Genomic DNA, 20,597 nt, shown 5'->3' on the forward strand with positions numbered 1-20,597 from the left:
CTCCCTGTGTCTTCTTCCCAGTTGTGGTCCGTGTGTCTATTAACCCCCAGCCTTCTTCTAAACAAAGAATAATGAGAATAATACCCTGTATTTTAGAGGGAACCTTGATAAGCAGGCATCCAAAAATTGTTGGCCATATTCTGTATACAGACACCTGCTATTTTAACATACTTCTGACATTATCACAAGTTTGTTCCACAGACCACTGCCAGAGGATCTCATATCCTTTAAGCCCACCTTTGTCATTGGTGACTTTTGGCTGGTGTGCTGCAGGAAAATCTATTCTCAGAAGGTCTCAGGACAAGACTGAACCCTCCCTGGGCATCCGTTATGTTCCAGGGTGTGAGAGGAGAGAGAATAAGACCCTTTTTACCATCGTGCTTTAGGGAATTATCATCTCTGAAAGCATTTCAGCAGAGTCCAGAGTGTAGCCCCTGGCCAGCGTCTGCCTTGTTGGGTGGACAAAGATTTCTACAACAACTGAAATGTTGCTCAAACAAAAACGACAGAGGGAAAGTGGAGGGTGAATAAATGGCCGCTCTCATCATCTCCATATACCCTCAGTGCTGTGCTCCTGCTTTGATCAAAGCCGGTACGGGCCACTCTGAGCCTTAACCCTTAGATGTCCAGAGTTATTATGGTATGTTCTGTCTACAGAAAGTCCAGATTTAAAATGCTTCTAGTAATGACTGAATGCAGATACTTTAAGGCATGGTGGACACATTTTGTTTGTACATTCATAAAAAATGCATGCAACTGCACGAGTCAAAGGTCAAAACAATTCAAAATGCACAATGCCAGCTGTTAGCCAGAGGTGTATACGTAGTATAAAATAGTATATTTTATTACTCTTTTAACTTATTTGATGCTTATATTTGTTTGCAATTTAACAGTCTTTTTAATTTTGTATTGTTTTAAATTTGTTGAAGTTGACCTGGTCCATGGTGCTTCACATAAAACCAAAAGAATGATAAATAAACAAATAAATTGCTAAAATATCTGCATTTAGAATTCAAGCGGAAGAGACAATGTTGAAAAGTCTAGAAAAAGAAAATTCAACTCACATGACGAACACTGATGATGTTCCTGATGAACACACACCCTGCCTTCAGAAACATGTCTGAACCCCAGAAATACTCACTGAGTGCTCCTGAACTGAATGAAGAACACCTGAGACCCAGCACCTGGTCTGATCTGGAGAGACGCTGTGTTTACCGTCTCATACAAACCAAGACCTTAAATACAAGCTCAGGAGGGAAGACCTGTAGTGAAGAAAGACTAGTAACCGTTCTATCTTCCCTCAAGAGAGAAGACCTGTTTTCCCCTAGGTGGGAAAACAAGTAGTTCTGCCAACTATTTTATATAAACTTAGTACAAAAAGTAAGAAAATTTGTGTGTTGGTAGATTATTTCTTTGTTGTGACAATGCTTCTTGGCAATTGAAAAGTCTGTTAATTTCCCTTTTATATGGTGCCACATTTGTAAGGAACATACATTTGTGGGATGAGCAGCATTTTTGAGCTGAGTATGTGGGTTACACCCATGAAAAATTTGCTGTATCTTATCTGCCTTTGCCAAACAGCTTATTTTGTTGTCGCTATTGACATTTATTTTGAGCTTCTGGTTTCCCCAGGTGCTGCCAATCAACCTGTGAGCATGGGCCCTGCTACAGTGGTCAGTAGGCGTGTGCTCCAAGAATCAGCATGCAACGTTTAACTGATATGGATAGGGCCCATGCGATAGGGCAACTTCAAGTTGGTGTTCCGCAAAACCAGGTTGCAGCAGTATTTGGAGCTAGCCAAGTACCTCCAAATTGAAGGCCATGTCCCATAAAGGGAAATTAACAGGCTTTCCAACTGTATATGTTTATAGCCAAGAAGCATTGTTACAACAAAGAAATAATCAGAGTGACACAGCTCCAGGGTCCTGGAGGTTGTGGGTTCAAGTCCTGCTCCGGATGTGTTCTCCCCGTGTCCGTGTGGGTTTCCTCCAGGTGCTCTTGTTTCATCCCATGGTAATTATATATATATATATATATATATATATATATATATATATATTGCTAATAATGTATCTTCAAATTTTAATCATTTTACTGTTTTGTTTCATTGTTTTAAAGTCTCTGTTCTTTCATTTTACTCTTTCTCTAAAGCCCTTTGGATGGACATTGTGCTTGAAAGGTGCTCTATAAATACACTTGCCTTGCCTTGTCTATATTTGCAGTGTGGCCTTCTTCCGCTTCACAAACATATAAATCAGACAAGTGCATTTCCCCATTACACTCCTTAGACCTCTGAACTGAATCTGAAATGATTAGTATTGGATTAAACAGGTTTTGAGGAATATATTCTGCTGTCAGAAACATGAGGCCTCATCTAACCAGCTCCTACATTTTAAATCTGTGGTTCTCAGTCCTGGTCCTGGTGTACCACGGCCATTCATATTTTAGAGGTTCTCCTGCTCACAGCTGAGGCTAAATATAATAACTACATAATGTAACTAAATATCGCACAGAAAGCTCAGCAGCACAGTAAATTCACCAGTGTTAAGTCAACACCGTTAGTGTAATAATTTAACACTCTCAGTGTTAACACTAATAGTGATGATTTAACACTGGAGAATTTGCTGTGAACTAAACAGTATCAAATATGTAATAACACCAAACACCAATTTAATGATTTAAATATTTTAAATAAATAAATAAATAAATAAAATGGAACACAAAAATTGTGCAAGACCCCGAACACCTCTAAAACCTTCTCCATCAGGTAAACAGCACTTTAGATTCCTCAGACTGCAACACTGCCATCGTTCTGACACCAAGTGGCCTGGACGTGTCTCAGATTTAGCTTTAAACCTAGTTTAAACATGTCTTCCCCTATGTGATGGACCCACTGTATGTTACGTAATAATCTGGTTAGAAAGGCAGAATTAGAGAATTAGAGATACAAAGCATGCTTCTAAGATCAGGTGGCGCTGAGTTAAACGGGAGTTAAGAGCCCGGTCTCACTGCTTCTGTTCACTCAGAACTGAAGCACAAGCTGGCGTCTCTGAAGGATGTAACGGCTGTGTGAAGAAATGGCAACAGAACGAACACTCATACCTCATTAGCCCTTAGGGTCTGAGCCATTCCTGGGTGTGTGCTTGCTTTATTTTACATTTAAGCTCATGGAGTGGACTGGATCTAAACCAGAGGTGTCCAGGAAACAGTATTCAATATGTATTTATTTATCTGATTTTATTTTGCTCCTACATTTCCTGGACAAATTGGATGATTTTCTCTGACTGTTTATTATTAGGTGTACCATTTTTTTAAATTTTGTGTAATGTTTAATTGTAATTCAAAATTGTAACATTCTCCTGCTCTTTTGTGATTTGATGGTAACCGCAGTGTAGTATTAGAAATGAAAATTGTCATTCTTTTTTTAAAAAACGTATAAGTGAACTACTATTATGTTTATGTGGTGGCATGGTGGCGCTTCAGGGTCCTAGGGTTGTGGGTTCGAGCCCTGCTCCGGATGACTGTCTGTGAGGAGTTTGGTGTGATTTCCCAGTGTCTGCATGGGTCTCCTCCACAGTCCAAAAACACACGTTGGTACACTCTCAGAAAAAAAAGGTATGGTAGAAGGAGAGGTGAATATTTGTGAGATTGCATTATAGAACTGTGTCAAATAAAAAAAAATAATGTAATTCCTGGAGATTTTAATATCAACAATAATAATAAAATAAGATACAATTATGTTGCCTAATTAAAAATACCAATATGTACCCTTGAGGGTACCACCATAGAAGTGACACAGTGACAAATTTTCTGAGAGTGCAGGTGGATTGGCGACTCAGAAGTGTACATAGGTGTGAGTGTGCTGCCCTGTGAAGGCCCCTCCAGTGTGTGTTCATGCCTTGTGCCCCGTGATTCCGGGTAGGGTCCGGACCCACCGCGACCCTGAACTGGAAAAGTTACAGGTTATAGGTAATGAATAAATAAACAAATATGGTCCTGACCATTGAAGAGCGGGGTAAAAAAGGGCTAACAAAGTATGCAGTGCAACAGTAAAAAACAGACTGTTTTTTAGTAAAAAGCCACGTGAAATCATACAGACTTTACTCACAGCGAGGTAAAGGGCAGCGTAGACACTGAGAGCGGCTTCTTTGGAGGGGAATGATTTTCTGGCGCGCAGGATGTCATCGACGTTCCCTGTGCACGCCTCCTGTTGGTTAATGAAGCGGACGCCCTGCTGACACCCCAGGGCCGTGTAGTTGGGTTTACACACAGTCAGGAAATAAGGAGACAGATTCCCGGTCACCACTTGACCAGCGTTCACAAAGATATCAGTGGCAAAAAGGCCGAATGCATACACTCCTGAAAAACCCACACACACACACACACACACACAGAAGAAGTAGGGTCAGTGAAGAGTTGTTAATGTGGAGAAGAGCTGTTATCTAAGAGCGGTTTAAAGGTGGAAGGTAAAAGCTGGAGCAGATTGTCCCACCATCTGCACTGCACAACTACAACCCACAATGAAGAGAAGAGACTAAATCATGGCAGGAGGACTTTGACAGTTTTATGTCTTTAAAAATGACATGTTTAGATAATTGATGGTGGTTGTTCATCTGGAATAATTAGAGTCATTAAATTAGTGTCTATTAATCACAGTATATGCTTTTAGAAATGCTCACATGTACAAAAACAATTAATTAAAAAAATATAAAAAAAAAAAGTTGAACATAGCCCTTACCAAATATAACCGTTAATTGCTGTTTATTATTATTATTATTATTAATAATGTTATAAAATCTTATAAAGTCTTAATTAAATATCTGACCTGCTTTAGTTAAAATATCATACGGATCATCTCCCCAGCGCCTTATCCTTTAAATGACAATGAGCCGCTCGCTGTTCACCCTGACCCGAGCGCACAGAAGTCATTTTCGATTGGTTCTCTTTCTTCTCCATTTTTGTTTTCTCTGTTTTTACTCAATGCTCTTCGCTCTCGTTGGGTATGTTTTGCGCGCTTAACCTCGTCTTTGTGCTTTCACATAAACATGGGTCCAGCGCTGTGATTGGAGAGAGTCAGACAAGGGGGCGGGGCAAATCTAAAGTCTGCACAAGCAAAGCTCGTTTTATAACCTGCTTTCTGAATTAAGCAGCACACAGAAAACTGACTGGGTGGTTGTGTTTCGCAGTGTGTGGGTTGGTTGACTCCAGGTGCTCAATTCAATGTGTATGTACACTTAATCATCCATCCATCCATCCATCCATCATCTGTAACCGTTTATCCAATTTAGGGTCCAGAGCCTACCTGGAATCATCGGGCGCAAGGCGGGAATACACCCTGGAGGAGACGCCAGTCCTTCACAGGGCAACACACACACATTCACTCACACACTCACGAGTCGCCAATCCACCTGCAACGTGTGTTTTTGGACTGTGGGAGGAAACCGGAGCACCCGGAGGAAACCCACGCGGACACGGGGAGAACACACCAACTCCTCACAGACAGTCACCCGGAGTGGGAATCGAACCCACAACCTCCAGGTTCCTGGAGCTGTGTGACTGCGACACTACCTGCTGCGCCAACGTGCCGCCGTGTACACTTAACCACTAATCGTAATGTCCCCTGTTGAATAGTATGCAAGTTTAAGAAGCTTTATGTCATTGCTATGGAAAAGAATAAGCTAACATTCAGTGTGAGTTAATGTAATACAAGACCATTTCTGGTGGTGTATTGATTGTAAAATTCTGTTACTGTGTAAACTGCAGATTGTATTTTAAATGTATGTCAAAAAATAATTTTGTTTTTTAATTGTGTTTTTGGCTTTTGTTTGGAATCAGAGCTGTTTGTCAACTAAAAAATTCCTTTGCTGAGGACAGTCAACCAGCCGTTTTCTGGTTTACTCAAAATCCCGGCTGGATAAATGTAACAGAACAGGGCAGGAGTTTATGTGAAGAGTGGTGTGAAGTCTGAGCTGATTGTAATAGGGAAGAAGTGCTGAAAAATGAACAGCACTGGATTCTCTGATCTCAAGGTTACTACATCAACACAAATCCAATGCATTACAGTGAGATTCTGTTCAGATGATGCCAAAGTATCAGCTCTCGGTAATGCAGTGTGGACTGTGGGGCTTTTGCAACCGAGCTACAAGGCTGGGGGAAGAGTGTTGCGCATTTGTCGCATTGGATCTGCGTGTTCTCTGAGCTCGGCTTGGGTTCAGTGGAGCATTAGTCTAGATTAGACTGAGCATTACCAGGAGACAGTGCCCTAACATTGCTCTCCTGCCTGCCACAGTGTTTATACATTTATTCTGCTCTGTCTGTTTTTAGCTGTAAATGTGATGTGGTGTAATGCAGAAATTCCTTGAAATGTTCTCCAGATTTTGCCACAAAAGATGATTTGTTACAAAATAGAAAGAACTAATAAGAGCAGAATAAAATATTATAGTCCTTCCCAGGGGATTATGACATCATATTTAAATGTATAAATAATAAGAATAATTCCTTTCCATGATTATAATTAAAGGAAGCATATGTTTTTTTTTTTCTGAAAGCGACCGTTTCTGTGTGGAATCGTAGGAGCTTTCTCATCCTGGAGACCCCTGAGGCGACTCAGCATCGTACTCTGTCTTATTACCCTTCGCTTCACTGTGCGCGGAGGCAGGAGGAAATAATAAATAAATTATAGCGAAGACGGCCCACTGAAACACGCTCAGGGCCCTCGCCCTCCTTCAGATGCTCTCAGAGTGGAGAGAGGTTCCCTCTTTTTCACTGAATGCTTCTTCACAGTGCAAGGTCAGTCCTGATGAGTATTTCTCAGGGTTAAGGTATATATTGGGTTGCCTCAAAGAGGCAGATCAAAGAGTCTTCTACTTGATTTTGACAAAATTCTGTCTGAATCATGTCATTTAAAGATATATGAACTCGAAATACTACCTGAAACAATTATGTCCAAACCCAAGTGTAAGCAACAAAATTCGGCCTATTCTTGAATGTACTCTGAGAAATACTTTAATTGGGTCATATGATTCTGTTCAAATGCTGAAAGTATTCAAGTAAATTTCTGCTTAAACCCAATTTCTGTAGCCAAAGGATTTCTTATTGACCTGACAGTAGCTCAACTGCAGCTGACAGATTTACATCTAAATCACACTGAAGCCGACAGATTTCTGTCCAAACCCAACTGTAGACGATGGATTTCTGTCCAAACCTAATTGTGGACGATAGATTTCTGCATAAACCCAACTGTAGCAAAGGATTTCTGTCTGAACTGGACTGCCGCTGATATAGTTCTGTCTGAATTCGCAGGATAAATTGTGTCATCCCACTTGTAATTACATAAAGTTGTATCTGATTTAGCCTAGCCCTGTGAAGGACTGGCGCCCCCTCCAGGGTGTATTCCTGCCTTGCGCCCAAAGATTCTAGGTAGGCTCTGGACCCACGGCAACCCTGAACTGGATGAGCGGTTACAGATAATGAATGAATGAATGAATGATTTAGCCTAAATGTCCTGTTCAATCCTAACTGCAGTCTGACACACTTTAGTCTGAAAACCTCCACCACTTGAATGGTTGAATTCAAGGTTGAATTCAACTCCAGACACTTCTAATGGTATTACCACTGCTACCCTTGATAAATAACTGTTCCCTATATAAACTTAGAATTGCTAGTTTACTTATTTGTACGAATGCATACGTACCGAGAAATCTGAAGGTTCTGCGCACCAGTGGGTTGAGGTAACAGCAGTCTCCCATCACTATAATCTTCTCTCTGTTGTCCAAATCCTCAGAGATGTACTGCAGCAGGAACAGCACTGACTCTGTGGCTGTGATCTACAAACAGAACCAAAAACCAAAACGTCAGACTCCTGGTTATGGATGGCTGTGGCATCACCGGGGATCAAACTTGTGATCTCCCAGTGGCAGAGTCAAGCTCAGTGCTAGCCACCATAGGAGATTAACTTGCATAGCAGACCGGTCCAGCTAGCATTTCCCCCCAGGCATGTTAAACTCCAGTGGTGTTGTAAGCAGCAGATCGACAAGAAGAGGTAGTTCGCTTGACAGGTCTTGGCGGAAGCATGTGCTCCTTGAAAGTTCAGCAAGTTTGTGAATCTCAACAAAGTTAGCCAAGGCATCCAGCATTTTATTTAACCCACGACATATAGCACTGTACAGTAGTAAAGTTTTCTAACAGGACAACTTGGTCTTTAAAGTTTATAATAAAATAGTCTAATCTTTCGTTGAAGTAGTGGAACTGCTGGCGTACATGGCAATGCGAAACACTCCTGCTAGTGGGAGATGGTGGAGCTAGGTCATCACTCTCACATTGCCAGACTCTCTAGGAAGAGTCTGGTACCTTTCACCACTTAACATGTTCAATAACTACCTACTACAGCAGGAAAAAAAAGTCACTGGCACACAAAAGGACCAGTCACAGGTCAGAATGCAACTGGCAGAATCCTGACAGTGAGGCCAGATTAGTGCACATAAGGGATCAGACTGTCAGTCTACTTGTGGGCGCAGCATCTGTGGCTGAGACTAGGTCATGAGCAACAGGAGACAGAGAGCAAGATATTTACAGCTGATGATGATGGGAAGCTTACATAAGTCCAACAAAAGTCATATTTCAATTTTGCAACCAGTCAATAATCTCATAGAAGGCTGTTGCCTTTTGTAAATATTGTGCCATTTTACCTGCAAATATGGATCTTTTTTAAAGCTTTCTAATAGCAACACAGCAGTGCAGGTAGTGTCGTAGTCGCACAGCTCCAGGGGCCTGGAGTTGCGGGTTCAAAACCCACTCCGGGAGACTGTCTGTGAGGAGTTTGGTGTGTTCTCCCTGTGTCTGCGTGGGTTTCCTCCAGGTGCTCCTGTTTCCTCCCGTGGTCCAAAAACACACATTGATAGGTGGATTGGTGACTCAAAAGTGTCCATAGGTGTAAGTGTGTGAGTGAATGTGCCCTGCGAAGGACTAGTGCCGACTCAAGGGTGTGTTCCCACTTTGCGCCCAGTGATTCCAGGTGGTCTCTGGAACCACCGCAATGACCAATTTCAAATATTACACAATGCTTCCCTTCTTAAAGCTTTCTCTAAACTGCTGCAAAGGCTGAGACAAACTTACACTGAATGAGCAGCTGTTCTTGGACACGCTGCACATGTCCCTTTTGTTGCAATTTGGGCTGTACACACATTCACAGTAAGGACTGTTGGGAGCAAGTTTTTTAATAATATGCAAAGGACACCATATATTTACAAAAGTGTGGGAGAATGTTTGAAGTTTGAATTACAGTTCAGAAAAATGACAGAAAAATGTTTAAAAAAATGTTAACACCTAATACAAGCAGGTTGTTTCAAGCAGACTCTCTCTCGTTTTAGACATGTTCTTACTTCCGTGTGACAGAAAAATATGACACAGTGTGAAACATTTGCATTTGGAACATTGGCCAAATTGGAGTGAGCCTAAGAAAAACACAATGGAGCTGATTAGTGGCTGATTTCAGGCAGGCACTGGGCTGGAGAATCCCACAGTGGGTCCTAACCTTGCTCTCCTAACCCAGTACTGCTAATGGGGCTCTGACACATTGAGTTTTATAATGAGGCCTGGGCCACATCTGAGAAGCCATCTATTACAGGTAGGCTTTAAACACAGGGAGCACTGAGCACTGAATAATTTGTCATAGCGCCACACAGTATATATCTGATAAGAAATCAGAGAAATCAAACAGTTACACTGATACAAATTCAGTATATCACAAAATACAGAGTCTGTACCTTATTTGCAAGAACAATGGTGTCCACTCTTATGAATGGCTTGACACAAAATGTTGGAAAGTGGCTGTGAGGATTTGGTGGCATCCAGCTACACCAAACATTACTGAGGTCAGGTGCTGCAGTTGGACAATTAGCTCCAGCTCACAAACACAACTCTAACTCGTCCTAAATTTACTGAATAGAGCTTCATGGAGTTCCACTGCTCCACAGCCCAATGCTGCAGTGGTTTTAACTGTACAGCCAAACTTAGATTCATACATGTCTGCTCTATGCTTGGTACCACTTTAGAATAAGACTACACTTACAAAGGTTTAAAATCTGCTGTAAATACATAAAAAGTCATTAATTATTAGTTATAACACAGAGATAGAAAGCGCAACAAAGATCAGTTGTTTGTCAAATAGTGAACCCACATCCATCTACACAATTAAACATCAGATCTTACCAGATACTGACCTTACTGTGTCTTCTCCATCAGTCAACATTAACCCTGTTAGCTTCAGCATATTTTTGTTAATTTTTCAGTTTAACAAGCAAGGTTAATGAATTAATCAATGTCTTTTTAAACGTTGATAATGTGGTGTGTATTTTAACATGTGAAATGACTAAAAGCACATCCTCAGCTTACTTTTTACCTAGACACAAAGAGGTGACTGTTGCCCTTTCTCTCTGTGTTATAAATGATTATTAAGTATATTTAAGGCAATGTAACAAACAGACTTTAAATCATTTATAAATGTTTAAAGTGTAATTATATTTTCAATGGTATCCTATGCTTTTCTTTCGAGATAAAGCTGTGTGCACACAAGTGAATATCTATGTCCACAGTGGGCAGAAATCACACATTTTAAGTCGTGTCCACACTTTTTTGGACATTATATCATATTTAGTGAACTAATGCTGGGGAAATGTCTAGATTGAGGGGGGTTCCTGATATGTTTCTTGCTTAGGGAAGCCGGGCAGCTCTGTTTGTCTCCTTTCATGTTGCTTTTTGGTTATTCTTTTGATCTGATGTTGACTGGAGGAGAATTGGTTCCCCTTCTGAGTCTTGGTTCCTCTCAGTGGTTCTTCATCATGTTCGGAAGCCGTTATTTCTGCCAGTGTCACCTTGGGAAAGTTGAGATACGGTAAACTGGTGAAGTCATGCGCTAAATGCAACATCACAGTGCACTCCTCACTTCGGCAGCTCTGCCATCTCAGTGTTAGCCCGGCCGAGAGGAAACCTCTGCTGACACACACTTTAACCTCACTGTTAGCCTAAAAAAGTTTCCCACAACAATCCAGTCTCACTCCTGTCAGTCTTTGACTGATGACGTAATACCATCTCTGAGCACGATTGTGTTGTGAAAATCTGCAATAATCCCTCGACGGATAGGTAAAAAAAAAAAAAGGTAAAAAAAATAGAAGAAAACAAAAATTAAGCATAGGGAAGTGTTTTTTAATTCTGTTAAATACGTGTATACTATAAGTACTTTAGTACTGTGTCAATCTTTGGATTGTTTCATGACAATGACATGTTATTGCTGTTTATTATTATTTATTTGGTTGAGAATATTCTGGTTTAGAATTATGACAAGCTCTGATCATATACACTGTAACAAGAGTTCATTTTCATAAGTGAAGCTGCTGCTAGAGGTGGGCGATATGGCCCTAAAATCATATCACAATATTTCAGGGTATTGTGGCTATAAAGATATTCTTGGCGATATGAACAAAACATCTGAAAAATACTTTTATTAATTTCAAGAACACACTATTGCAACTATATTAATTTAAGTTTTATTTAAATACAAATGTTGCTTATTTTGTAAACAACAAAAGATTTTGACTTTGTATAAAATTTAAAAAATGTAGTGTATAGATCGACCCTACAACTAAAATAAAGAAAATGTAATGTGTGCATATAAATATTAATTCAATGACTGTAACTGCTTATCCAGTTCAGAGCCGTGATGGGTCAGGAGCCTACCCGGAATCACTCGGAGCAAGGCAGGAACACACCCTGGAGGGGGCACCAGTACTTCACAGGGCGACACACACTCATAAATTCACTCACACACTCACAACTATGGACACTTTTGAGTTGCCAATCCACCTACCAAATTGTTTTTGGATTGTGCGAAGGAACAGAAGCACCCGGAGTGGGACTCAAACCCACAAACTCAAGGTCCCTGGAGCTGTGTGACTGCGACAATACCTGCTGCGCCACCATGCAGCTGCATATACAGCAAATGCAAAATAATATATTTAAAAATACCTTTAAATCTCCACAGTAAATAAACAAATACAAAAAATTTAAAATCTGAGTTAGAGCTCATTGTCGGTTAAACACTCCTCATGACGTTTTTGGCTTTCCTCATCCTCAACCGGATGCTTGAGATTAGTTGTTGTAGTCCATTTTGTTGTTACAGACTTCTTTCACATCTTCCAACTACAGTGGTTTGTTATACATCTGATATTTTGTAAACAAACCATCTCCACACAACTGAAGTCACTCCCCTTTTGGAGCAAATTCTTCCATCTTATACCATGTATGCCATATTATACGACGTCATTATGAAAACAAGTCAGAATATCACAATTATCATGATATTAATCTCTCACTCTCACTCATTATCTGTAACCGCTTATCCAGTTCAGGGTCGAGGTGGGTTCAGAGCCTACCTGGAATCATTGGCCGCAAGGCGGGAATACACCCTGGAGGGGGCGCCAGTCCTTCACAGGGCAAGACAGACACACACACACATTCACTCACACACACACACCTACGGACAATTTCGAGTCGCCAATCCACCTACCAACGTGTGTTTTTGGACTGTGGGAGGAAACCGGAGCACCCGGAGGAAACCCACGCGGACACGGGGAGAACACACCTCACAGACAGTCACCCAGAGCGGGAATCGAACACACAACCTCCAGGCCCCTGGAGCTGTGTGACTGCGACACACTACCTGCTGTGCCACTGTGCCGCCCCATGATATTAATGTTTTTATTATTTAAAAAATTATTGAGGTGTTATCGTGATCAGTGCAAAATGGCACAGCCCTAGCTGCTGCTAACAAATTTCTTACATTACAGCCAGCTTACTTTTACTGTTAGGACTGTGATATCACAGTACAACAGTGCATTGCAAAAACGTCCTGCACCCAGACCTGGATTTCAAGAGATTTCAAATCTCCAAACTGTTCACATTACAAATACACACTCAGATCCGAATATTATAACCACCTCCTTGTTTCTACACTCACTGCCCATTCTCAGCTCCACTGACCACATGGGTGGATCAGACACAGCAGGGCTGCTGGAGATTTTAAAGCCCTCAGAGTCACTGCTGGACTGAGAATAGTGCAACAACCAAAAGTATTCGGCCAACAGTGTCTTGTGTCCACTGATGAAAGGACTAGGTGTGGTTCCCAAACTTTTTTTTACAGCGTAACCCCCAAACTGTGCAGCAACAGACGAGCTACTGTCTCTGACTTCCACATCTATAAGGTAAATGGGAGAGCGTGTTTCGTGACATCGTAATCATCAAGGTGTTATACAGCCGTATCATAACTCAAGAGAAATGAACACACATCCTAATGTCAGTGCTTTCCCCGTGTTATGCCACAGTAACAACAAAAACATTTCCTACTACATAACACTGTCATAAATATTTTCTTGAAAAACAAGATCATTTAGCCTCACTACGTTTTTACACACTAAATTTCAAAGCTAATAAAGGCTAGAATGATATCATTTTCTCTGATCTCCTTCTGGACTTAATAGGGGTGAATGTCCATTACGCAGGTCAGCAGGTCAGAATACTGGTAAATGATAGTGAAACACCCCAGCGCTGTGATTGGAGAGACTGAGATGACATGGCGGGACAATGCTGAAGTGCCTGCACTCGACGTAAGATTTAGCACAAAATGAAAAAAACGTCATTTATTTTTTTATTTGCAGTGTTATGTATTAGCGATTGCCCTAATAATAGTGTTTCCTTATTTTTCATTTAATTTTGTTGGACCTTGTTTCTTATACAATGAATAACACAAGTTTTTTTCTTTTAATGAAATGATAGTGAAGCTAAATGTCCTCTAAATGTCTACAGGAGAGCTCTGCGTGACCAGGACTGGTCCTGTGTCCTGAACTGTGAACACAGAGGACATTAGTCACTCTCATTAATAACACTCACGTACCCCTGGCCTCTAAACGTCACACACTGTAAGGCTCAAAAAAACAGCCTCCTCATCAGCATCATACTGGATTTTGTTTTTAATTATGTCATTAAAAGAAATTTCTTTCAATATTATTAAATTATGATGTAAAGAGCAAGAGACTAGGGTGGTACTGTAAACTCCATATAATTCAATATGAAATTGTCCTCTCTCTCTCTCTCTCTGTCTTTCTTCCAAATGCATTTTCTAAATATATTAGTGTCCATAAATTGCTAAAAAGTCTCATATCATGGAATCTAACACTTCCTCTGCTTCTCATTTAATGACAGACTTTGATGGATCATGTAAACAAGCTGACTCTAGTCATTTGGAACCTGCTGTTTGTGTGATGTCACAAAAACCAGTGCATTTAGACTCAAATTTTATAGCCAGAAATGTTTGGATAAACCTTTATCTAAAATCAAGTGTATTAATCACATGTGTACGGTGGCTGAGAAAGACCAATAAGTATCAAAGTAAAAACCCGTCATCATGATTCAACATGAGACATGATTTAACTTCTGAAACTTCTCATCTCGTTTATGAACGACCATCGTATTTGTGAAAAGAAGCACATGTGATGTCATTTTGATGGATGGGTTTTGTGATTTTGCAGGTAGTTTTTAATCTGACAACATGAAATTACACCAACCACTTACATAGATAGCACACACTTTAGAGTTGTCCTGCCTCCTTGTCTCAATCTCTCCTATCACAACGCTCGACCCGTGTTAATAAGAGCATGCAGACACAATGAGCGGGAAGAAATAAAGGTACTGAGTAAAAACGGAGAAAACGAGAACAAAGAGAATCGAGTGAAAATGGCTAAAAAAGAGAGCTTCTTCTCCTCGCTCCTCACTGCTGTGTGCTTGGGTTGGGGTAAACTGCGAATGGCTCGTTATCATTTAAATGAACAGGCGCTGATAGCTGCCATTTTAAACAGGGTTTCTAGCAGGACGTATAGTGTTATGTAAAAGCCAGAGACCATACATCAAGTGGCATTTAGCCACATAAGCTTTAGTATAGTCGGGTACTGAAGTTATTGACTAGTACTTGATCACACACACCACTCCAACTCTTCCCACAAGTATTGGACTGAGCGCCATAACTGCAGAGATGCACTTCTACGTCTTGACACCCAAATGCTGGTGGCTCCATAAGACTCCAGCCAAGGTGTGGACTTCAGCATGGTGACCTCAGACTCATGTGCAGCTTCTCCAGAGGGTCACATTTGAGTTCATGCTTTTTTATGGAGACTACAAACACTGTGTTCAAAGAAAGCATAGACATTGCTTATGTTGCATGAGGAGGAACACCGTTATTTATGCGAGGGCATTCAGTTTATAGAAAACAGTGTATAATTCATACAGACCTCCTGCAGATCATTCAGTCAATAGGGAACACTGTGAACCATTGGTTTATTTGGTAGTCTGTGGTGTGTAACACTGAGAGCTGATGTGAAGACAGTGAAAGGTGGTCAGAAACCGGACAGACCTCACTATTATAAAAGAAGCCTCTGGTTTCTCTAGAGGAGGTGGGTTCGTGCCGGACTAACAGTGACTCTGTGTTGTGAGAAAAGGTCAGCGTCTGCGAGTGAAAGGACAAATCCATCTACACCCCAGCGGCAGCCCCAATCAAACTCTCAATGCAGTCTATGAAAGGTAGCGCATGAAAAAAAAAAGTCTTATTCTGACTAACATGTGGTTACAGAGAACACTGCAAAAGTAATAAACACATTGTTCTCATTAATGACCAAACAAGCCATCACCCTCACTGTCGGAAATAGCAACGCCACTTAGTTGTGTTTAACATTCAGTGGAATAACTACAATGTAATGCACTACAGCGTTAAATGGACGGCCCCCAACCCACACACTGTGAAAGAAAACCCCCCTGTATATTTTCTGTGTGCTGCCAAAGTCAGAAAACATGGGATGTAACAAGCCACTCTGATTCTGCTCCGCTTCTGTCGTCAAGTGCAGAGTCTTTACGATTGCCCCGCCCCCTCATCTGAGTCTGTCCAATCACAGTACTGGACTTGTGTTTATGTGAGAGTGCAAAGATGAATTTAAACTCAGCAAAACAGACACAACGAGCGTGGAGAAATAAGAGCACTGAATAAAAACTGAGAAAACGAGAACCAAGCAAAAACAGCTAAAAACCAGTGCTTCTGCTCCTCACTCCTCACTGGTGTGTGCTCGGGGTCGGGGTGAACAGTGAGTGGCTCATTATCCTTTAAAGGAACAGGCGCTGAAAGCAGGCTTTCTGAACAGGCCTGTTTAGACAGGGGCAGAACGCTGCTGTTGGGTTGGATCCTTGTGGTATTTTGACAAAACAGGTCACAGACATTTCATTAAGACTCGGTGGAAAAGGTGCAGAATATGCCTTTTTTAAAAATGTATTGGTTCCCATTTTGAAAATAAAACATAAGTGAATAAAAAAAAAACTTGTGGGCAGATTTTTTTGCTGGGGATTTTTGCTATTTTTTATTTTTTTTTTGGCAAGGTGGTGCCCATTTGTACAAGGAATATTTATATAGATTATATTCCTTGTTTTATATGTAATATTCTCTGATGTTTTACCTACAAGGTACACCGATGAGGTCGATTAGAGTGGATTAGAGTGAGCAGGGATATGAAACTCATACAGCACTGCTGTGTCAGATCCACTCGTACAAGCACAACACAAACACACCACCACCACGTCTGTGTTACTGCAGTGCTGAGAATGATCCACCACCCAAACCAAACCTGCTCTGTGGGGGTCCAGATCATTCAAGAACAGAGTGAAAGAGGACAAACAAAGTATTCAGAGCAACAGAAGGACTATAGTCTGTAACTGTAGAACTACAGAGTGCTGGACACTCAGCATCCAAGTCAACACCGAGGGATTAGCAGAGTATCCGTCAGACTTTCAACGCCTGAGACATGCCTGAGCTGACCTTTACCGTCCAGCAGAGCGCAAGCCAAAGATCGAAGACTCTCTCCACATTTGGCTCTACCGGGAAATCTCTCCACAAATGGACGTCAGTTATGACCTCAGGAGAGTTCCCTTCTATGGCCTTAACTTCAGGCTACAGCAGCTTTCAGAACGGTTGAGTAAACCTACAGGGATTCCCTTACCAGATCTGTACAACTGCTCTGTCTTTATTGATCCTTTAGTGTTGCTTTTCTTCTATTACCTGGGCTCTACACCTCTAACTTTACACCTGATTTCAGCTGTTTCTGAGCTTGTAATTTAGGAGAGTTACTCTGTTTTTCACATTTTTTTTTAATAATGAAGAGTGGCACAGGGGTAGTGCTCCTGTCCTGTGTGTCTGAGGTTCACAACTCAACTCAGCCAAATGCTAACAATCAGCTGATGCTCACTCCCTGGGGCAGCTGGGCCCTGAGGTTAGAGAAAAGCGCTGGGGGCAGAGAGGTCACTGGTTTGATCCCTAAGAACAGCACAAAAAATATTGGTGCAGGGAGAAAAGAAATTGTGATTTCTATTCCCTCAACCTCCATAGCTAGAGTTGGGCAATTAATCGAAAATTAATCGAAACTGACATTCAGAACTTCTAATCAACATGATCTTATCTATATAAATTATATACATTTTTATTTTTACTTTTTTAATATTTAAAAAATTATGTTATATCCCCTTCCTCCGGGTGCTCCGGTTTCCTCCCACAGTCCAAAAACACACGTTGCAGGTGGATTGGCGACTCCAGTGTCCGTAGGTGTGAGTGAATGTGTGTGTGTGTCTGTGTTGCCCTGTGAAGGACTGGCGTCCCCTCCAGGGTGTATTCCCGCCTTGCGCCCGATGATTCCAGGTAGGCTCTGGACCCCCCGCGGCCCTAAATTGGATAAGCGGTTACAGATAATGGATGGATGGATGTTATATCCCCAATGTGTGTTCATGTACTGTCCCTTTAACACCACACTACCACTCTGTAGTCATATGATTTTGCCACTATCTGCCACATGGAAGCAACATGGAGGAGAACCTAAATGCTGAGGCCAAATGAGCGTCTCGAGCTTGTACCAAAGAAAAACATCTGTAGTTTGGATGTGTTGTGTTTTGACTTTAATTCAGACAACACTGAATAAAAAGAAGTGGAATGTAAACACAGAGAAAAAAAAAACATTTCAACGACTTAAACACAATCACACAGCAAATATGAACAGTGCTCAAAAACAAGAGAGGAACAAGCTGCCAGCAACATCAGAAAAAATATCCCACTTTTAATACTGGAACATATTTACAGTACAAGCCTCATCACTGAACTATGAGAATCAAAAATACAAAAACAAAATAATCCTTCATTAATCGTAATCATGGTAAAATTTACAGTTAATCATGATATTGATTTGCGCTCATATCGCCCAGCACTATCCACAGCAATTGTGCCCTTTACCAAAGCACTTAAACACGTTTGGATTTCCAGGCACCAATACTTTGGGTGCATATCTGTTCACTACTCCTAGTTTTCACTGTGTGTATGTGGATGTGTGTGCATGCATATGTATACCAGGTATATATCACATTGTGGGGACCAAAACCTGTGTACACACTGACATTGTAGGAACGTCTTCTTGTGGAGAACATCAGCTGATTCCCACAATGTAAATCACTACATTTTAAAGTGAAAACATGTTTTAAGATAAAGTTGTGATTCAAGTTAGGGTTGAGGTAGTGGTATTTGTGTAAAGTTTAATGGTATATTTCAATAAATTTTATGGAAGTCTATGCAATGTCCCTACAGTACACAACTACAAGTCTTGTATGGAGAAACCATAGTTACAGTAGAGGAAATGAAATGTCTGCTGATTTGTGTGATGTTTACACAAGAAAGTAAATTCAGATCTCGTCCTCTCACACTGAGGACGTGAAAAGTGTACATGATCTGGCTGAAGTTCATCCAGATACAAGCTGGAAATCAAACACATGCTAATGCAATGTGGGAACAGACAGGGTGTGTACTTCCCAACTCTGGAAATATGTATATACATTTTTAAACTCCACAGAACCCCCTTTTAATCCAGAAAGCAGTTATTGAAGTTACTTTCTAAAGGCTACTCCCTGTTGAACTCATTCTCCAAAAAGAAGTTTTCTGCTAAAAAAGCTGAGCTCAGGAGCTGAGTTCTCTGTGAGTTCCTACAGGATACAGTTCAGAAAGAGAAGTTTTCTCTGTGGAATTACAGTGGGTTAGATTCAGTTTAGCAGTCTGGGCACAAGCCCAACGTTTTCATGTAGCATATCAGTCATAAAATTAGCATTAACCGTAGCACAGTGTGTAAAATGGATATATTCTGAGTAAATTTGAAAGTGGTGTTTCACTGATTTAGTTACAGTATTAATACATAGATGTGCACTTCAGATGTGGTAAAAAACTGTGGCAAAGAAGTTCTGCAATATCTTTCAGGGTCAATAAAGTATTCTGTCTGTCTGCCATCATCATATGTGACTTATTCTTGACATAAAAACATAATGCCAACGCTTGGGACTCCAATTTCGTGAATGAGATTGTAGATTACAGCCAACAATGTCCACAATGGGTGAACCGTAGTGGGGACATATTATGAAAACACATCTCTTGTTCAGCGCATGTGCACATTAATGTGTGCATCTGAAGCCCACGAACCTTCACACTGTGAAACAAGACCACCCAGTTTTCTGTGCTCTGCCCAAGTCAGAAAACATGGGATAAAACGAGCCGCTCTGATTCTGCTCCACTTCTGACGTCAAGTTCAGAGATTTTAGAATTGCCCCGCCCCCTCGCCTGAGTCTGCCCAATCACATTGCCCAATCGCATTTATGTGAGAGTGCAAAGATGAGGTTAAATGTAGTAAAGCAGACAATGAAAACAGAAGAAAGTAGTGATGGGAATTTCGGCTCTTTTGGCTCGGCTCTTCATAAAGAGCCGGCTCTTTTGGCTCCTAAATGGCTCTTTGTTTTACCACTTATTTCCACTGGTACAGAACAATATTACCTACATTTTACATGACTATATGGACAAAATATTATTGTTCAATATTAAAAATAAATAGTGTTGCAATGGCCAATTGTTTTTATGGCTGTCACTGATTGCACTCACACATTCAACTGAATAAATAACTTTAAATAATAACTTTAAATTATAAATAACTTTATATTTTTATTTAAACACCTTAATGAAAAATCACTTGTAAACTCTGAAATATAGCCAATGGAACCCAAAAGGTAGGTATTACAAAATAGCTTATTAGATTAAATAATCATCCATTTCTGGGAAATAAACAAATACTCTGCAAAGAGCAAAACAGCAGCATTCAGCGGTAGTGATTAAAACAACCACAACTGTCAACAAACATTTCACTGATTTAACATCTTCTTCAACTATTTTTTGGAAGGCAGAAGTTTCCAAGTGTCTCAGCTCGGAGGGGTGGAGGGTTGGAGCTTGCTTGTTGTTCTCTGATTGGTTGAATGACAAGCCTTAGAAAAAAAATGGCTCGGTCTTAGACGGGAACCGGCTCTCATCGTTCACTTACAAGAGCCGGCTCTTTGAACCGGTTCGTTCGCGACCGACACATCACTAGAAGAAAGAGAACAGAGCGAAACTTACTAAAGGCCAGACTTCTGCCCCTCGCTCCTCATTGCCGTGCGCTCAGGGT

At 40.9% G+C, this 20,597-nt stretch overlaps 1 protein-coding gene across 1 annotated transcript in view; it reads right to left on the minus strand.

The window, feature by feature from the left end:
• Positions 1-20,597, minus strand: part of plppr5a (phospholipid phosphatase related 5a) — a 38,300-nt gene that overhangs the window by 16,847 nt on the left and 856 nt on the right. The window contains exons 2-3 of the mRNA XM_066661672.1: positions 7,694-7,826; positions 4,109-4,359 (exon numbers count right to left, since the gene is read on the minus strand). Of these exons, the coding sequence (XP_066517769.1) occupies positions 4,109-4,359; positions 7,694-7,826 (384 nt within the window). The remainder of the gene's footprint in view (positions 1-4,108; positions 4,360-7,693; positions 7,827-20,597) is intronic.

This window comes from Hoplias malabaricus, chromosome 1 (assembly GCF_029633855.1).
Source record: "Hoplias malabaricus isolate fHopMal1 chromosome 1, fHopMal1.hap1, whole genome shotgun sequence".
Classification (NCBI taxonomy): Eukaryota; Metazoa; Chordata; class Actinopteri; order Characiformes; family Erythrinidae; genus Hoplias; species Hoplias malabaricus.